Source organism: Maylandia zebra, linkage group LG23 (genome assembly GCF_041146795.1).
Source record: "Maylandia zebra isolate NMK-2024a linkage group LG23, Mzebra_GT3a, whole genome shotgun sequence".
NCBI classification, from domain to species: domain Eukaryota; kingdom Metazoa; phylum Chordata; class Actinopteri; order Cichliformes; family Cichlidae; genus Maylandia; species Maylandia zebra.
The window spans coordinates 23900038-23920274 of NC_135188.1; the positions used below are offsets into that span (position 1 = coordinate 23900038).

The 20237-nt window shown below is 43.7% G+C and overlaps 1 protein-coding gene across 3 annotated transcripts in view; it reads left to right on the forward strand.

The window, feature by feature from the left end:
- Positions 1-20237, forward strand: part of LOC101467929 (receptor tyrosine-protein kinase erbB-4) — a 377596-nt gene that overhangs the window by 343992 nt on the left and 13367 nt on the right. For 2 of the 3 annotated variants that reach the window (XM_023153471.3, XM_014409895.4), the window contains exons 21-23: positions 6314-6475; positions 11618-11693; positions 11896-12042. In XM_023153471.3, coding sequence (XP_023009239.1) covers positions 6314-6475; positions 11618-11693; positions 11896-12042 — 385 coding nt within the window. The remainder of the gene's footprint in view (positions 1-6313; positions 6476-11617; positions 11694-11895; positions 12043-20237) is intronic. The other variant, XM_004562566.4, reaches the window with a different exon arrangement.

Here is a 20237-nt window from a genome sequence, read left to right on the forward strand (position 1 = left end):
CCGTGTCTTATGTGAATGTGTCCTGCTTTGCTTGTCTCGTCAGTTCTAATTTCCCCCAGCTGTGCTCTCCTTCTGTGTCTCATTCTCCTCGTTACTTCCCAGTGTATTTAGTCCCTGTGTTTCTCTGAGTCAGTGTTGTGTCGTACCCTCAACAAGCTGTGTGTGTTTTGCCTCCGTGTTACCAGTGTTTTGTTTCCAGTTCAGTGTTTTCTGCTTCAGTGTTTTAGTCCACCAGCGTTTTTGTTTGTCTTTTGATGCCTTTAGTTAGTAAGAGGGTTTCCAGCAATAAAGCTGCGCTTTAAGTTGAACTTCTGTGTCTGAGTCCTGCATTTTGGATCCACCACTCCTGCTTGCACGCCTGCCACACAGCCAACCATGACAGAACGACGCAACCATCAAATGGATCCTGCGGACTCACGGTCTCAGTATCTCGCGCAGTTGTGGAATTACTGCCGGGAGGTAATCCACGCTGAGGACACCCCCAAGAGACTCCTTCAGGTGGTCTTTTTTGACAACTTTTTGTCTTCCACCCTCTGCACAGCTGGTTTTTTGGACATTAACGGATTAAAACAATTAATAACAGCGCTGAGAGCCAGGATTTGCTTCGAACTGTTTGGCATGGGCGGTCCAGGCAAGGTAGAGTCAGCTACCCTCCTGGAAGCCCTCGCTGCCTGGTATTCTCAGCATCAGCATCTGTTCCCATCAAGCTTTATCACTAAATCATTCCATCCTCCCTTAAGAGAGAGACTGCATCCTCGTTGCCTTCACCCCAGTACACCAGTGTCACCTGTGTCTCCAGCAGCTCAGCTCCCAGTGTCGCCTGCTCAGCAGCCACTCTCAGCCCAGTTAGCTCCCCCGCAGCCACTCTCAGCCCAGTTAGCTCCCCCGCAGCCACTCTCAGCCCAGTTAGCTCCCCCGCAGCCACTCTCAGCCCAGTTAGCTCCCCCGCAGCCACTTTCAGCCCAGTTAGCTCCCCCGCAGCCACTCTCAGCCCAGTCTCCAGTGCCACCCTCAGCCCAGTCTCCAGTGCCACCCTCAGCTCAGTCTCCAGTGCCGCCTGTAGCGCAGGCCCCAGTAGCTCCAGTGCCGCCTGTAGCGCAGGCCCCAGTAGCTCCAGTGCCGCCTGTAGCGCAGGCCCCAGTAGCTCCAGTGCCGCCTGTAGCGCAGGCCCCAGTAGCTCCAGTGCCGCCTGTAGCGCAGGCCCCAGTAGCTCCAGTGCCGCCTGTAGCGCAGGCCCCAGTAGCTCCAGTGCCGCCTGTAGCGCAGGCCCCAGTAGCTCTGGCTCCAGCATTACCGGTTCCACTCGTTCACTCCATGCAGGGAGAAAGCCTAAGTCCTACTCAAGGTGCTTTTCATGGTTCAGCCGCCATTGGCACTGTTTGCCGCTCCAGGGCTTCCCCAGAGGCTAGGTCCCAGTCCTCAGCTGATGCTGGGCCCCTGGAGTTTAAGCAGCCACCTGGGAAGTGCCCCGTGTCAGTGCTGTCTGAGCAGGGCCAGTGCTCAGCACAGCACCCATTTCCTTCATGTCTGCCAGTGGACTCCATGCCTGCTGGCTTTGTGATGGCTTCTGCTGGAGGGTCCAAGGGGCCCGTCCAGCCTTCATCTCGTGTCTCCGCTGGAGGGTCCGAGGGACCGCTCCGGCCTTCGTCTCGTGTCTCCGCTGGAGGGTCCGACGGACCGCTCCGGCCTTTGTTTCCTGTTTCCGCTGGGGGGCCCGAGGAGCCCGTCCAGCAGCCCTCCTCGTCAGCTGGTGGTTCCGGAGAACCACACCAGCTTCATGCCTCGTCGGCTGGAGGGTCCGAGGGGCCCGTTCAGCCTCCTGTCTCCGCTGGAGGGTCCGAGGGGCCCGTTCAGCCTCACGCCGCGTCAGCTGGAGGGCCCGAGGAGCCTGTCCAGCCGCCACCTGCGGCCACCTCGTCGTCGCCTGGTCCAGCTTCATCCGAGTCTTCGTCCTCGCCTGGTCCAGCTTCATCCAAGTCTTCGTCTTCGTCCTCGCCTGGTCCGGCTTCATCCGAGTCTTCGTCCTCGCCTGGTCCGGCTTCAGCCTGTGCTTCGCCTGGTCCAGCTCCATCAGAGCCTTCGGCCTCGTCTGGTCCAGCCTCATCAGAGCCTTCGGCCTCGTCTGGTCCAGCCTCATCAGAGCCTTCGGCCTCGTCTGGTCCAGCCTCCGTGTCTTCAGCCTCGCCAGGCCCAGCCTCATCAGAGCCTTCAGCCTCGCCAGGCCCAGCCTCCGTGTCTTCATCCACGCCTGGTCCAGCTTCTGCCTGTGCTTCGCCTGGTCCTGCCCCGCCTGGTCCTGTGCCCACCGGGCCTCAGCCAGTACGCTTGACACTGGGGCGCCGCCGCTGCCTTCCGCGCGGCCGGCCCCCTGAACTGCTCCGTCGTCTCCTTCGTCGCCGCCGCTGCCTTCCGCGCGGTCGGCCCCCTGCACTGCTCCGTCGTCTCCTTCGTCGCCGCCGTTGGCTTCCGCACAGCCGGCCCCCTGACCTGTTTGGACTCCTGTGCTGTCGGCCCCCTGGCCAGCCCCCTGCATTGTTCTTTTTTCTGGGCTCGTGTTTTGTTTTGGGGCTTTCTTGTGCTTTGGTGTTTTTGTTTCGCATGTTTGATTTCCCCTCTGTGTCTCTCGGTTCTTAGAGTCCTCTGCCTTATGGTTTATGTCTCTGTGTTTCTTAGTTGCTGTCTCCACTGTGTCAAGTTCGCGTCTCTGTGTGATCCTTCCTGTTTTACTTTGAAGGTCCGTGTCTTATGTGAATGTGTCCTGCTTTGCTTGTCTCGTCAGTTCTAATTTCCCCCAGCTGTGCTCTCCTTCTGTGTCTCATTCTCCTCGTTACTTCCCAGTGTATTTAGTCCCTGTGTTTCTCTGAGTCAGTGTTGCGTCGTACCCTCAACAAGCTGTGTGTGTGTTTTGCCTCCGTGTTACCAGTGTTTTGGTTCCAGTTCAGTGTTTTCTGCTTCAGTGTTTTAGTCCACCAGCGTTTTTGTTTGTCTTTTGATGCCTTTAGTTAGAGGGTTTCCAGCAATAAAGCTGCACTTTAAGTTGAACTTCTGTGTCTGAGTCCTGCATTTTGGATCCACCACTCCTGCTTGCACGCCTGCCACACAGCCAACCATGACACGCTGTTCTCTCAATACCAAAAAAAATCACGTAATCCACGTATCTTTTCAATCATCTCTAATGATCTAATCACCCTTTTATTTCTTTATTATGCTCCATGACTCAGGACTCGGGTCTTGATTGAAAGTCTTAAACTGTGCACTGGCAGACGGACCCTCTCGACCTGAAACGCTGGCTGCCCCCAACGTCCCTCCCCCCGGGACGCTGCTGTTTATTGCCCAGGGTGGCTGAAAATTAATTGGCTCCTTGAGCTGCTCTACGTTCCCCGTCAGTGTGATGGCCTCCCCTCATTGCCCTGTCACTTTAAGTCGAAGTGTATTAATGGACTGTGTGGGCCATTGATTCCTAATTTCTCTCGACGTCAACAGGCGGGATAAATACGCCCGAAGTCGGTCGTCTTCTGGCTTATTGTAATCAGCATTGTTATTGATCGCCTGCCCGACCCCCCGAAGTAATCTATTTTAAATACACTTTCAGTAAAAGAGGGGTGCTCATTGCCTAGTCAGGACACATTGTCTTCATATTAGAGAGGAAAGCCACAGATGTAGAAAAAGGGAGACAGGAAATACAAGTAGGAAGTGTCCTGAACTGGGAGATAACGGAGAAAGCAAGTGAGAGACATGCAAACTGGCCGATGGATGCGTTTCACGAGGAGCTGGGCACCGTGGTGAAATATCGCTTGCTTTTGCGTGTAGGTGGTGGTCTCTGGGTGGTCACTGTCAGTGTGAGTGCGTGTGCATATGTGTTTCTACACATCTGTCTCCCCGAGACCAGCGGATGATGGATGAGGACTCAGCTACCAGCGAGCCAGACGTTGGAGCGATCGATTTATCCTCACATTCGTCTGGGAGGAGGAGGCGTGCGGCGGCTCGCCACGGTGAACATTTCAACACAGTGTTCCTCGATATGTGCCCGCGTGTCCACGAACACACAGGCATATACTGTATTTTCATAGTAAGCATTTCAAATGGGCAATGATTCTCTCGCACCAGTGGATGCGTGAGCCGTGGTTTGAATTCCTCATTGTGCGCTGACCATAATGGCCACCAAGGTGTTTTCATTGATCCGCCTGCAAAATGGCATCCACTTGTTTAACATCCAGAGTAATAATGCTTCAGCTGGCCCAGCCTCGCCCGTCTACCTGTTCATCTGGCAGTTTTCTTCAGATATGACTGCACAAGACAGGAGAAGAGTGAGTGTTTGTGCTCACACATGCATGATAAGACGTGCCTGTTTGCGTGTGTCTGGCATTCTCTGCTTGACTTCACGTGTGTCCATGCGTGCGCTTGCACAGCCACAAATGGGTTTTTGTGCAACTGTCAAAGAGCCGCTGCTCCGTCCAGCCCATTGAGCAACAAATTAGGGCCGCAAAGCAAAGTTGTCTCCAGTCTAAGCTTTGTTGTTTTTCCCCTTACTCGCTTTGCTCATCAGGTGTTCATAATCAACGTTAACAAATCAGCAGGGCATCCATTGTTCTCCCTGCCCAGCCATCTTGAAAATGGCCCCAATTACTGAGGACACCAAGGCGACGTGTCAGTTATGAGTGAACAAGATTGCATTTGACTTGGACGCGTTACAAGACGTAGGTACTGATGTTGCACACTTCGGTACAAAGCCAGCACCTGTTTTTGTTTTTTTAACAATATATTGTGAATGTCAAAGAGCTTCTAGAAGGAAGTTTCTCCACCTGGCAGTCATTTCGGTAGTGCTTCGGGGCTCTTATTTTAAATCCACTGTCAAAATGAATATGGAAAGAGCTTTTCTGTTATCATCGGGGCATAAAAACTGTATAAAGCCACCAGTCTAATGTGACAGAAATAACTTTTAAAAATGGGTATTCTTCCTGAAAAAATTGGCTTTTGAAGCTTTTTCAGGTCACACTTCTTCTACGCATGCTCGCCATTAAACAACTCTATGACTTCATTAAGAGGTCAATCAGTATTGCTGACGTCACACCATTCATAATGAAAAACTCCATGCATTCATCTTTTATTCACATATTTGTTACTATCAAAACGAGAAGATAGAAATATCTTGAGCGACCCCTCGTTTCTTTTTGTTTTGCTGCTTCAAAACAGCTTTCTTGTAATTTTTGTAGGGTATCAAAGTTTTTCTTTGGACATTGGCTGCTTTTTCACTCATTTTGAGTCCAGACCTGACTATCTAAGGAAACTGTGGAACACAGGCAACCACATCAGTCTCGGATTGGCCTTCCCAGAGCCCGGATCTCATCATTATTGAAGCAGTGTGGGATCACATTGACAGAGAACAGAACAAAACGCAGAAACACCAAAAGAAGAGCTTTGAGTGTCCTTCAAGAAGCCTGGAGAACTATTCCTGAAGACGACTTAAAGAAATGACAAGAAAGCTGCCTAAGAGAGTTCAGACTGTGCTGAAGAATAAAAGTGGTCACACCAAATATTGACTTTCAAGCTCGTTATGATTGTACAAACTCTGTTTTTGCCTTATTTACTGTATTTACATGTGCGTTTTCAAATGTTTCAATAAAACACTGCACCTCTTTCCCATTCCCTTGCAAAATATAAAGACATGAGAGGCAGCTCAAGACTTTTGCACAGCAGTGGATGCCACCAAATAGTTATAAATGTCGTGAAACTATACTCCAGCTAAGTTAGTTATTTGCTGTTTGTTGCCATTTTTGCATTTACTGGATTCTGTTATATGTTTCTATTAAGGTTTCCACTGAGCACATCTCTCTTTCTTATAAGGTCTCTGGCGTTTACAGCTTCTACGTTTAAAATGTGTGTCATCATTGACTCAGTGGCCATGAATATCAACAATTCAATGTTCTCTAACCACAAATCTGTGGTGACATCACTGTCATATGAGTGCTCACAGTTTGGGAAATTTTAGACTGAGAAATGTTGAGTTTTGTTTTTGGACTCTGACAGGCAGATCGTCTGCGCCAAAAAACTGACATCTCTGAAATGCTATAAAAGCCGACTTGGAGTCTCCATCTCTTTGAGTCATGTATATGAGAAGTGCTAACAATAAATGATTGAGTCTAAATGTCTGCTTGGATGTGCAGTTAATGACAATGACAATTATGACAATAATTTTATGTTAGTGCTGACATTTGCCACATCACCGATCTCAGACTGCTTCAGTCTTGAAATTTAAAATGATGAATGACTTCATGAGAGGATTCACAGTCAACTCTTTCTCTCTCTGTCTCAGGGAATGATGTACCTGGAGGAGAGGAGGCTGGTCCACAGGGACCTGGCAGCTCGGAACGTGCTGGTAAAGTCTCCCAATCACATCAAGATCACCGACTTCGGCCTAGCCCGACTGCTGGACGGCGATGAGAAAGAATACAACGCAGACGGGGGAAAGGTCGGTGTAAGTGGAAGAGTGTTAATCTTTATGTGTGTACAGCGCAATTTCACATGCGGGACAATTGATATGAAAGTACTAAAACTACAAGACTTGTGACAGGGAAAACCGTACATAAATGACACTTTTCACAATAATATACATTAAATTCAGTTCATTTCAATTCAGTTTTATTTATATAAACTTGTCTCACTTTATCTGAGCAAAATCACAGTAACTGTTGACTCGAGGCGCTTTATATTGTAAGGTAAAGATCCTACAAGAATACAGAGAAATCCCAAACAATCAAACAAACCACTACAAGCAATCACTTGGTGATGGTGGGAAGGAAAAACTCCCTTTTAACAGGAAGAAACCTCCGGCAGAACCAGGCTCAGTGAGAGGCAGCCAACTGTCACCCTATATCAGGTGTGCATAATTATTAGGCAACTTCCTTTCCTTTGGCAAAATGGGTCAAAAGAAGGACTTGACAGGCTCAGAAAAGTCAAAAATAGTGAGATATCTTGCAGAGGGATGCAGCAGTCTCAAAACTGCAAAGCTTCTGAAGCGTGATCATCGAACAATCAAGCGTTTCATTCAAAATAGTCAACAGGGTCGCAAGAAGCGTGTGGAAAAACCAAGGCGCAAAATAACTGCCCATGAACTGAGAAAAGTCAAGCGTGCAGCTGCCAAGATGCCACTTGCCACCAGTTTGGCCATATTTCAGAGCTGCAACATCACTGGAGTGCCCAAAAGCACAAGGTGTGCAATACTCAGAGACATGGCCAAGGTAAGAAAGGCTGAAAGACGACCACCACTGAACAAGACACACAAGCTGAAACGTCAAGACTGGGCCAAGAAATATCTCAAGACTGGTTTTTTCTAAGGTTTTATGGACTGATGACATGAGAGTGAGTCTTGATGTGCCAGATGGATGGGCCCGTGGCTGGATTGGTAAAGGGCAGAGAGCTCCAGTCCGACTCAGACGCCAGCAAGGTGGAGGTGGAGTACTGGTTTGGGCTGGTATCATCAAAGATGAGCTTGTGGGGCCTTTTCGGGTTGAGGATGGAGTCAAGCTCAACTCCCAGTCCTACTGCCAGTTTCTGGAAGACACCTTCTTCAAGCAGTGGTACAGGAAGAAGTCCGCATCCTTCAAGAAAAACATGATTTTCATGCAGGACAATGCTCCATCACACGCGTCCAAGTACTCCACAGCGTGGCTGGCAAGAAAGGGTATAAAAGAAGAAAAACTAATGACATGGCCACCTTGTTCACCTGATCTGAACCCCATTGAGAACCTGTGGTCCATCATCAAATGTGAGATTTACAAGGAGGGAAAACAGTACACCTCTCTGAACAGTGTCTGGGAGGCTGTGGTTGCTGCTGCACGCAATGTTGATGGTGAACAGATCAAAACACTGACAGAACCCATGGATGGCAGGCTTTTGAGTGTCCTTGCAAAGAAAGGTGGCTATATTGGTCGCTGATTTGTTTTTGTTTTGTTTTTGAATGTCAGAAATGTATATTTGTGAATGTGGAGATGTTATATTGGTGTCACTGGTAAAAATAAATAATTGAAATGGGTATATATTTGTTTTTTGTTAAGTTGCCTAATAATTATGCACAGTAATAGTCACCTGCACACACAGATATCCCCCTAAAATAGCTAAAACTAAAAACAAACTAAAAACTACTTCCAAAAACATTCAGCTTTGATATTAATGAGTTTTTTGGGTTCATTGAGAACATGGTTGTTGTTCAATAATAACATTATTCCTCAAAAATACAACTTGCCTAATAATTCTGCACTCCCTGTATATTCATTATATAATTATATGTAATTAGTTTTTAAAGTGTTTGAATTGATGATATTTGTTACATTTCTTTTTTCCATCCTTAGTTTTATTTCTAGCTCCACACTGGCCTTGTTAGCACAGCCTGATTAGTTTCATAATACATCTGTGCGCAGCTCTTGTATATTAAAATACAAGCACTTAGAGCACTTACAGCGTTAAAAGAAGACAACAGTGGAGCAAATCAGAAACAACCTGACAGCTCGTTGATTCACGAGAGCTTCCTTATTACCTCCCAATCAGTGGCTTTACAGTTAAAAAGGAACCAGCTGTGCGATTCTTTAAATATTGATTGGATCATAATTATCTGAGTGCACAAATCAGTAATTAGTCCCATTTCACTGCAGGGCAACCTGCATGTGACGAATAAAGCTTTGATTGATTGATTGATTGATTGATTGATTGATTGATTGATTGATTACAGATTAATCACTCAGTAACTGTTTTTGTTTTGGAAGGAAACACCATACTAGATGCATACTACTACTTCCTTGTTGGATAAGGAATACTTTACCATTAACTACCTTTTCTGTATCACCATGAGTAAAGAATACTTATTAGTTACTTATTTCCTAGGGACTGTCACTTATTGGTTTTTGTCTGTTCAATCAATAAGGCAAAGCATTTAAAGATACAGTCATATGAAAAAAAGACCCCGAGCTTCAAAAATGACACCTCACGATTCGGTAGATTGTAGAACCAAAAACTTGACGGAAGGATTTTCAGTCTCTCACATCATTGTGGAGAAAATCTAAATCGTGCTGCCATGTTCTTTTTAAAGAGGAGAAGAAAGGCACAAGTCACACTTGTTCAGTGTTTTTCTACTTCTACTTGGGATGGGTCTCATCTCAAGAACGACGAGTCACCATACAGAGAGGAGGTGCAACAGCTAACGGACTGGTGTAGAGTTAACAACCTGTCTCTGAATGTGGATAACACAAAAGCGATGATTGTTGACTTCAGGAGAGCACGGAGAGATCACTGTCCACTTACCATTGATGGATCATCTCTGGAGGTCATCAAGAGCACCTAATTCCTTGCTGTCCACCTGGCAGACAACCTCTCCTGGTCCCTCAAGACTCGCTCCATAACCAAGAAGGTTACAGCATCTGTACTTCTTGCGGAAGCTGAGAAAAGCCCATCTCCCTCCATCTATTCTTACCACGTTCTAAAGTGGGATTATTGAGAGCATCGTGAGCAGCTGCATCACTGTCTGGTATGGTAACTGCACCGTATCGGTTCGCAATACCCTATAACAGATAGTGAGAGCAGCTGAGAAGATCGTTGGAGCCCCTCTCCCCTCCATCGCGGACACTTATAGCACCCGCTCCATCCACAAAGCCACCAGCATCGTGGAGGACCCCACACACACTCTTTACCCTGCTGCCTTCTGGAAAGAGGCACCTGGGACCTCACTACCAGACTATGGAACAATTAAAAGTGTTACCATAGAGAGCTTTGAAAACTCCAGTCAAAAGCCGGCTCAGACAGTCAGGGGCTGCATAGCTGTAAAGTAAAGAAGACACAACCTCTGTTACTCTATCATCACTCATTTCAAATGTCAGCACAGCCAGTCACACACACGGCAGAGTTGCAGTGATTAATCTCAGTGTGTTTTTCTTTTGTCAGACAACTTTGTGAAGATCAAATAATGATCTTATCGGCGTCAGAGCAATAGCGGAGAATTACTTTTCATGTCACTTAGCAGGTAGTATCCGTACCCCGCGATCAAATCACTGTTTTGTGCCCGTTTAGCGGAACAAAAACAGACACACGTGTAAATGAGAACAACAAAATCATAAGTGTGGCTTTGTTTAATCACAGCAGAGGTAACGATGGAGATAAGGAGGAACGTCAGCGGGGTTACAGCACCGTGTTGGCTCCATCTGGCCAGATATTAATTGCCAAGCTTAATTTTGCTGTTTATCAACCCAAAAAAGGGAGAAAAATAAGAAGAAAGGCTGTCGTTTTCATATTTCAGTCATTCAGTCAGACGCAAGTAGTTATCTTTACAAGAGCAAAACAAAACAAAAGCACTGTGATTACAGTTTCAAATTTAGAAAAATTAACGCTTTTTGGTTCATGAGCACCTGAAGTAGCATGGACGTACAACAAAAACCCCAAGGAATGTGTTATGTTGAGCACATTTGGTCAGAAAAAACAGTGGTGAACTTTAGCACAATATAATTTAGAAGCACTTCATGCAAACAAATAACGTAGCCGCAGCTCCCAATCAGTTTGTTTTGTTTGGGGAACCAGTCTGCATTAATTAGAATCGCCTTCTCTTTTTCCCCACCCCACTCGAGACTTCCTATGCAAATGTCCTGATCAACTCCCTTTATTAAATTGGCTCATTCATCGCTACACCCATTCAGTTGGAGGCCCGTAGGTAGCCACTGCATCTTGAGTTGGAGCAGTTATCTCTGGACACGAAAAGGGTGGTGGGAGTGGGAGTGTGGTTGCGGGGTGGGGGGGCAGTATTTTCATAAACCAGGCGAGTTTGATTCAGCCATTCTGAGTGATTGGCTCCATGTTGGTATTCACTGATGCCTGGAAGAAAAAAGAAAAAGAAAGAAGGATGGGGGCTGTTGTCAGCACATCTACACGTATGCCATAAAAATAGACGTGCCGTGGGAGATAAATCAACAGAGATGAAAGTGGAGGTGCCATACCACATTTCCAACCTGAAGCAGTTTCATTTCCTCCCTTCCTGCTCATTTCCCCAAAGAATGAGTGTGTGTGTGTGTGTGTGTGTGTGTGTGTGTGTGTGTGTGTGTGTGTGTGTGTCTGTCTGTCAGGCTACCAAACGAAGGGAGGGGCTGGATTTTAAATGACCTCACATGCAAAAGGACACATAATTGCCTTGCTCAGTAGACATGCTGAAAATCCAGTCAATATGGAAATCACACAGTGGTCGGGATTTGGCGCGACGTCTGCCGTCGTCCTTGTCGGGAATGTCGAGAGATCTGCTGTTATTACTGTTTCGCACCCCTTCCCGCTCTCTTTAGGCTGCTCGGATAAAGTGAGACAAATGGCCGATACAATCTCATTTAGCATCTTAAAAAGCGCACTCGCTATTGATGATTTCTGAGTCCAATCAATCACAATACTTGAGTAATATTGAGCAAAGCAAAACTATGGTTGAAGGCGCTGTCGATTGCCCAATAGCTTTTGAATGCTGGAGTAAAAGAAATGGCTGCTTTTGAGCAAACCAGCATAATGGAAAGTTGTCTGCAATTCAGGTATAAATGGATCAGATGAATGAGAAGCTAATAGTTCAGATTTTAGTTGTTTTATTTTTAATGTCTCTCCTCAGATGCCCATTAAGTGGATGGCTCTGGAGTGCATCCACTACAGGAAGTTCACCCATCAGAGTGACGTATGGAGCTACGGTGAGTGTATTTCTTGTAGGCGTCAATGTTCCTCGTGCTCCAGCGACCTCAAATCCTGTTTAGTGTATCTGCATTTGCATTTTCACCCGCTCCCTGTCTCCTGTCGTTCTCTGGGTCCCTCTGCCTCACCTTTCCCATCTTTCTCCGTCTATCTTATTAATATTTTTGTTTTTCTACTCCTCTTCCGCACAACACACTCCAGGAGTGACCATCTGGGAGCTGATGACATTTGGAGGCAAGCCTTACGATGGGATCCCCACGCGAGAAATCCCAGACATCCTGGAAAAAGGCGAGCGCCTGCCCCAGCCGCCAATTTGCACCATAGACGTCTACATGGTCATGGTCAAATGTAAGAACACACACACACACACATGTCAGACTTCTTCCTGTGTCTGAAGCAAAGTGGTGAGCGGGGTATAATTTTACATGTGAAAAGAAATGGCATAGATAAGCTTGCTTCTGATAAACATATCTATAAATAATAACCACATGTGAAAGTCTATTTACGCATTTACAATTTAGTTTAAGTTTATTGCTGCTTTGCCAATAAACATGACTTCCCTGCTTTTCATTTTCTTAATATGTATCTGGTGTCAACAGGCCACCAGCTTACAATAAAACTGTCTGAAGCTAAAAGCAATGACAATGACATAACAGCAGAACCTGTAATATTTACTAATTAACACGTAAACACACAACAGCGTTAAATTTGCTTGGCTCTCGAGAGCTGCAAGTTCTTTGGAAACTAGCATGAAGTTACTAAACTAGAAAAATAGCTCATAACTGATCAGAAACCCAAAACTTTTTATTTTTAGATATAAAGAGTTTATTTAACCATGCTTTCTCCACTCTACAAGTTAGGCTTGTAGATTAATTTGACATGTGAACAGAATGAATTGAAATTAACACATAGATCCTCCTGATAGAAGAGCGTCAGAAATATTAAAAGTTATATGTGATGGCTTAATCATTCCATGGATCTTATTGGGGTTTGGACACATATCATGGTAGGTATCCTCTAGAGACAGCATATAAAAGATGTAAACCTTCATGATATCAGTTACTGGATATGCTACAGTAATATCAGGGAAAACAGTGGATGGAGACCATGGAATGACCAATTTTACTGCAACTGTGTGCAATGAACTTGCACTCTTGTTTCCTTTGAAAAGCTTGCTTTCAAAAATTGAGACCAGATCTATGATCACTCCCAGTTGGTGGTCATCTCTGAGTTGACTTTGGTGCGTTAAGACTGGCAGAATGGGGTCAAGTTTGCAACTGCATCAATTAACTGTGATCTGTTGCTATCTGCTTCACTTTTGCCATCTATGTACTCAGAAATTCACATTAACTACTTAAATTTAGAATCCAGCCTGAAATTAATACGTTTGAAATAAATAAGTCCTCTGCAAACAGTGACGTGTTTGCTAAACAGCCATTTTACTGTTAAATGGCATAGGTCCTAGCTTTTATATTGGAATTTAACCAGAATACAACCAGCGGGCAAACAGCTCGGTCGATTCTCCTACTACAAAGAGACGAGTGTAGAATGACTCAGATTTATTGCAACCTGTTGGAAAGCTATCCGTGTTTATAAATTAGATGGTAATTATGTTTAAACCCTAGCTATTTGGAGTCAGGTTGCCTCCCACCAGGAGAGCTGTGCAATGTGGTCAAAAGTGGTTACAGTAACTCCTTGCAATCAATCAACAAATGCAAAACAGAATAAATGTCACTGATTCAACATTGATTATTTTCCATTTCCAAGAAGATTGCTGTCTTATTTTTACTCTAATATGACTGCTGTTTTGAAGCTTTTGGTGTTTATAGCATATGAAGCTAATAAGCTAGCAAACTTGGCCAATAGCATGTTTTGCACATTGTGTGATACTGAGTAATGTGCAAATTTTGTCAGGCTGAAAACAGATGTGAAACTGTACTACTGGAGTAAATTAACCAACTCCTAGGAGTATGTCTCAGTATGCTGCTATTAATCTAATGAATGCCAAACAAGATCATCCACAATCAAAGTAGTCTCACCTCTACAAAAAGCGGATTTTTAAACCTTAATAGAAATGGCTGAGTTATATGAAATGGCACCTACTGTAAAGATGTCATAAATGAAATGAAGGGAGCTTTAGAGACCAAATGCATTTTTGTACCAGCATGTAAACCTGTTTATTTCTGCTCTAAAGTCTATGGGCTCTGTACTGTTTTTGGAGCCTTCCTCGAGTAGTCATTAGAGGAGCTACTGCCTCGGCCCCAAAGTTTGCTGCTTGGTGTTACAAAACTCTAGATCCATATTATATATTAGTATATAAGTTTTAGCAAATTCCTTATAGCAGTCATTCAAATATTGTTGTTGTCTAAGCAACACATAGCAGCATGAAACAATGTTATAGAGTAGCACTCCAATAAAGCACGCCTCGTGGAGAACATGATCAAATTTATTTTTATGCCATGTTTATTCACTACTGTAATTCGGCTTAAAGTGTCACGCATGAGTTGTAGTTTAATAATAAGGCTCAGATGTTAAATATTCATCTGGTGAGATGTTAGTTGGGCTCTGGGGCTTCATTTCAAGGCTAGAAGAAAAGCTGGTATATGGAAAGAAGGAAAGTAGATGAGCTGTTGTCATGAAACTGTGATGAGATGCTGGTTTATGGTCTGCAGCATACAGCCCAGCCCTCACTGGGGATAATGCCCACATCCTTGTTGGTGTCATCCTCCATCTGGACAACCACATCTCCCCAAACGCTCCCTCAAGCCAGTACAGCTCATCCAAAAATCCGCCTTCTCCCATCCTCCCCAAATTCTCCCATGTCTTTCCCATCTTGCAATCGTTCCCCTGGCTGAATTCTGTACCCTGTTGCTGGTGTCCATGGCTGTGGAGGGACCCTCCCTCCCATATTTCCAGGAAACTGTCCAGACTTGTATGCCAAACCATGCTCTGAGCTGTGCCAGCCTTTGGCTAGTTGGCTGTCCATCCACGCACCAGTCTGGTATTCACGCCACCCTGTCTGAACTCAAGTATGTCGGAGTGACTTTTCTGTCACTCAGTCTTCTGTTGTCTGAAAATCTCCCCAAAAATGACCTCACTTCCACTCCTCCCCACTGACTTTCTTGTTTTCCCTCTTTACTTGTGATTCTCAGTTATTTTTAATTATCTAATCTTTTGTACCAGTGTTGTATCTCAATACATTCTTATGGCTGCTTGTAGCGCAGTGAATTTAAGCTTAGTCTACTGTTCCACTCATTGTAATTCACTCTGCAAAAGCTTAAAATGGCAAATGTGTTGAAAGAGAATAATGTGATCCAGCTTAGAGCTTGATATCAAAACATATTCCCATGACAAAAATGTTAATCCAACCGAAATGTCATAATATCTAATAGTTGCCAATGGCTTTTGACAGCACAGAAGCAAACCATGAAAGCCCTGCAGCCATTTAGCCTAATAATGCCAACTTATCCTCTCTTTCTTCCTGGTGGAGAAATGTAATTTTTATGTGCTATGCTAATTTGTCTGGACGTGTCTGGACACTAATGTTGTAAATGCTGAGGTCAGAGAGGTTCATTCAGCTTAACAAGCAGCAAAAATGCTTATCTACACCTGATTTATTAGGGTAGATGTCTGATACACAGTACACCACAGAAGCTTTGAATGCTAAAAGTAAAGGGAGAATGCTTTCAAAGCTGATGAGTTTGAAGTCAGCTGTAGTATGAGTACCCTTTGTCAGTTACATTTCTGTAGTTTTGCCTCTGTACACCATCAACATATGATCGAACTACTGAATTTAAGCTACAGTTCACAGGATTAAACAAAAGTGTTGCTTTAACTGTTTAGGAATTACATTCATTTTTATACATTGTCTCACAAGTTCCATAACCGGTGTTGGTCAAGTTAATTGAAAATAGTAATTAGTTACTAATTGCAGATTACTTTCCCAATAAAGTAATCCCGTTACTTTACAGGTTACTTATTTTCAAAAGTAATTAGTTACCTTACTACTTAGTTACTTTTTAAAAACATGATACATAAAACCATATAAAGCAATAGACCTTTCAGCCCAATTCTTTTTTTTCATAATCAATCATATAAAATCTGTGAATTCCACATTCCTGTGGCAGCGTGCTAGGTGCTTGCTCAGATTTGAAGTTTAATATTTACGCTGTAGAAAGACGATTTTTCCAAATAGTAATCCCTTACTTTACTTGTTACTTGAAAAAGTAATCGGATTACAGTAACACACTACTTTTAACACGTTACTGCCCATCCCTGCCCATAAGTAACTGGACAACTGAATGACAAGCAGTTTCGTGGTCAGGAAAGTGCTGTTCCCTCATAATTACATGACAAATTAGAGAACCACCTTATAATTTTACTTTTAATTTAAAGATCACAAATAGCTCTTTCAAACTATATATAATCGTGTAACATTTTTATCAATGCTTTCTAATTATGTGTTTCTGCTGCACCACCACTGCTCTCTCCTCGTCATCTCCACCTCATCTTCTTCCTCCTCACCACGAACCTCGTTTCCTGAGCTGACATCAGGGCTCTAGCACATGAAAACATTATTATTTATCCCTGGTATTGTCACCGATACTTATTGTCAGCAGATTAGACTTTTGACCCTCTCACATCCTCATATCAAATGAGTCGATTTGCTAAGTATCAGAGTCCAACAATGTTAGATCCACTTCAAAGAAAGTTTGACATACACCAGCTAACAGAGGCTAACTCCTGCTAACAGCGGCAAAAACAGCAGCACTTACTGATGGAAAAGTTTAGGATATACTCAACAACTCACCTCAGTATTACTGTCAAAGTAAGCTTTGCTGACTTTCTCAAAGTTTTAAGCCTCCTCCAGAGCAAATAGATGTGGACACTTCTCACTTGGCATATTGACAGCTGAGGTAAACAATAGTTTCTCAAGGCAAAGAATGGGATATTCCACAATGGCCAAGTCAGTGACCTGATCATAACCCAAAAGAGCATACTTCTCAGTTATTAAATGCAAACCTGAAGGCAGAGAGACCCACAAACAAGCAGCAGCTGAAGGCTGCAGTAAAGGCCTGGCAGAGCATCTCAAGGGAGGAAACAGGATTTGCTGATATCCATGGATTCTAGACTTCATGCAGCCACTGACTGCAGCAGATTTTCATTCACATATTAAAAACAGTCCCTATATTTAAGATTGTATGTCTGATTACTTTTGAACCTCAGAAAAAGAGGAACTGTGTGTAAAAAGAGCTGTGATTCCTGAACAGTTAAAGCAATACTATCATATTTCACCCAAGTAGTGACCGGATGCTGTAGAACTATCTTTTAAATTCCGTGATTTGTAGTAACAACAAGCACTTTTTTATTCTTGGTTGTGCGTGGTGTGTTTGTCACTCGTAGTCATTGTGCAGCTGACACAAATGTCGTTCCACTTATCCTACTCACTATATTTCACCCTTATTAATGTAGTTTACATTAGTGAGTGGCTGTTTTAACACCATGGAGGAAAAATCATAGAATAAGTGATTCTGACTTTATGTGATCCCACACTTAATCAGGGGCAGGGCTCCTTGTCTTCTTGTTTTTTGGCATTACCTTTTAATTAGTAATTTTATATTACTGCTTATCATCCCAGCAGGTTTAAAATCTTCAGAAACGGACTATTTTTTACCCACCAATTAGCAAAAACTAACAGTGAGCGTCATGATCAAAAATAACCCAAACAGGTCAGGCACAGAGTCCAAGTAGCGGGAGAGTCACACTGCCCAGTCAGAAGCCGGAAGCAGGCTCAGCAATCGGCCACATTAATTCTAATTGCATGTTGACTGCGAGCCGTTTGTTTGTGATCTCATGGGCCGTCACACTGCGTGCCCCACCGCTTCTGCACCACCCCAATAAAAATGAAATAGAGTTTGATCGCTGGAGTAATTACACCTCATTTAGGTAATGTGCCTGCGGTGGGGCGTTACAAGTGGAAATTTGAACAAAGTCAAACAGGCGAAGTGACAGCTGAAAGGGTCAGGCTTTATTTAAGAGGAGCTAGATTAAAAGTGGTGCCCAGAATGTAAGAAATGCACATAAGACTGCAAATTTTTAATTCGATAAATGCCATTAGAGTATAGCAAGGTATATGCAAGTTTTTTGTAACATAAATACATGAAAAAGCAAACAATAACATACAATAAACCCCCTACTGGACTGCTGGAGACACCTCACTTTAGCCATCGATGCTGCAGAGTGTGTTATGGAGATGTCGACAGTGAAATCAGCAGCTCTCCTTGCTTACGATCTAATCCGAGCTAATACACCACCTGGCATTTTACCTTCAGGGGTTTGCTGTGTTTACTGCTGCAGTAGCCTGAAGGAGAGAAATGTGGTTTACAAAGTAAAATAAAAAAAACTTTTTTTATTACAACCTCTGAGTTGCCCTTGAGCAAAGCAGTAGAATTAAGTCAAAGTGAACGGCACTGTTGCTCATTCAGCATTCCTGAAATAAATGAAGGTTGAAGGTACACAGTGGCACAGCTTTCATTGAGTGCTTTCTCTTAGATAAACCGCGCACAGATAAAAGTTTAACAAAGCACTACATTATCCAGTATAAAGTGATAGCTGGAAATGTCCCCTTTTACCATTTCTTACTGAAGTGTATTCATGGAGCTGTTGGATTGCACCAAAATGACACTTTTTTTTGTTTTTATCCAACTGAAGAAACAGAATATTCACATTTAGTGCGATCTAGCTGAAATTCAATTATTATTATTAAATGGTATTTCATGCAAGAGAGCTAATAAAGACAAATTAAATACTCACAGCTCTCATATTGATGTTTAAAGCGTTTTTGATTGATTCACAATATCAAGTCGTGCACTGAATAACACGCAAGGAAACATTCCACCCTAATCGCTGTCGGTAGATGCCGGTTGCATTCAAACAACACAATGAAAGACACTCATACCCTGACAGTTGGTTATTAATATTATTGCATGGATGTCAGTATAATTTGATTCTACCAAATTAAAAAGAATAACTGGGGAGAGAGAGGGCAACCATCCTGTAGGAAAGTAATGGAACAGAGGGAAGAAGACACGTCTAGGGAGAGCAGCGGCTGATGAAGATGGTCGGGCAGGCTGAGATGGAGATTTATGATCTATTCATAACGCCTGTCTAGCATTTGATCATGGCTAATGTATGAAAACCACCATGGTTACCTTAGAAACCAGTCGCAACCCTGCCATGCTCATGCATCATCAGTGTCCTCCGGTATTTAGAGACACATCACTGCACCCCTGGCTGTATTCTGTGATATGCCAGCTGTTTGTCAAATATTATTTTGGTTTGAGTAACACTTTGCAATAAGAGATTCAAAAGTGGGGAACAGGAACTACTGAGTAAATATGCTTTTACACTGGGGATAAAGACGTTATTGGCAAGTGTGACGTAATCCTGAAGCATTGAGAAATTATTGAGGACCTCTAATGATAAATCATACAGGAGAGGGTAGCACTAACAAAAAGACAGGAGTCAGAGCGGTGGAAGAGTGGAAAATGCTAAGATTTTTACTGGGAGTGACCAGAATGGTATTCATTATAAATGAGTACATCAGAAGGACAGCTCAGGGTTCAAAGATAACGTTAGAGAGGCAAGGCTGAGATAGTTTTTATTGGACAAAGGGTGTAGAATATGGAGATGGAGGAAGGTGGGGGGGTACCACAGAGGAGGTTCGTGGATGTAGCGAAGGAGGACATGCAGAGGGTTGGTGTGCCAGAAGAGGTTGATAAAGGTTGGGTAGGATGTGGGCAGATTATCTGGTGTTCCTACACATAAATGGACCAGCCAAAAGAAGAAGAAGAAGGGGAATGTAATAGCAACGTAGTCCTAAAGTCATGATGAATGGCTACATAACTACTGATTAATTACTGAGTAACTACTGAGCAAGTATGTGTTTACAATGGAGTGTGGAGGAATGACTGCTAAGGATGACAAAGCAAAGAGAAACTGCTGAGGAACTATAATGATACATCAACTGAGCAGATAAAGAAACAACAGGTAAAGTAGTTCTGAAGTTATGAGCAACTACTTTGTAACTAGTGAGTAACTGCTGAGTGATATACTTAATTACTTGAGGTAATAAAAAAGAATGACTAAGCAGCAATAAAGAAGCAATTAGTGTTTTGTTCTGCTGTGTTTGATTTATTGAGAATGAACTCTACATATGAAAAAAAAATGGACCTTTCCGGATTTACGGATGATTATGAGCTAATCATTACCTTATGATTCACTAATAGTGTGTTTAGCAGCTGGCTCTTAAGTATTTAATAGCCCTGGGTCAAGAGTTATTAGGGAAGTACTAAAGAACAACTCATTAACTATCAGACTGTTCCTGATTTGTTGTTCCTATTTCTTTAGCAACTATCCCCCTCTTAGAGTAATACACAGGGCTGACAGGAAGCTGCAAATGCAGTAAGAGGCTCAAGAGTAGTCCTTCTGAAAAATGAGCAAAGAAAAAGGAGACAGCTGGGATAAAGGTTAAGGAATTGTAG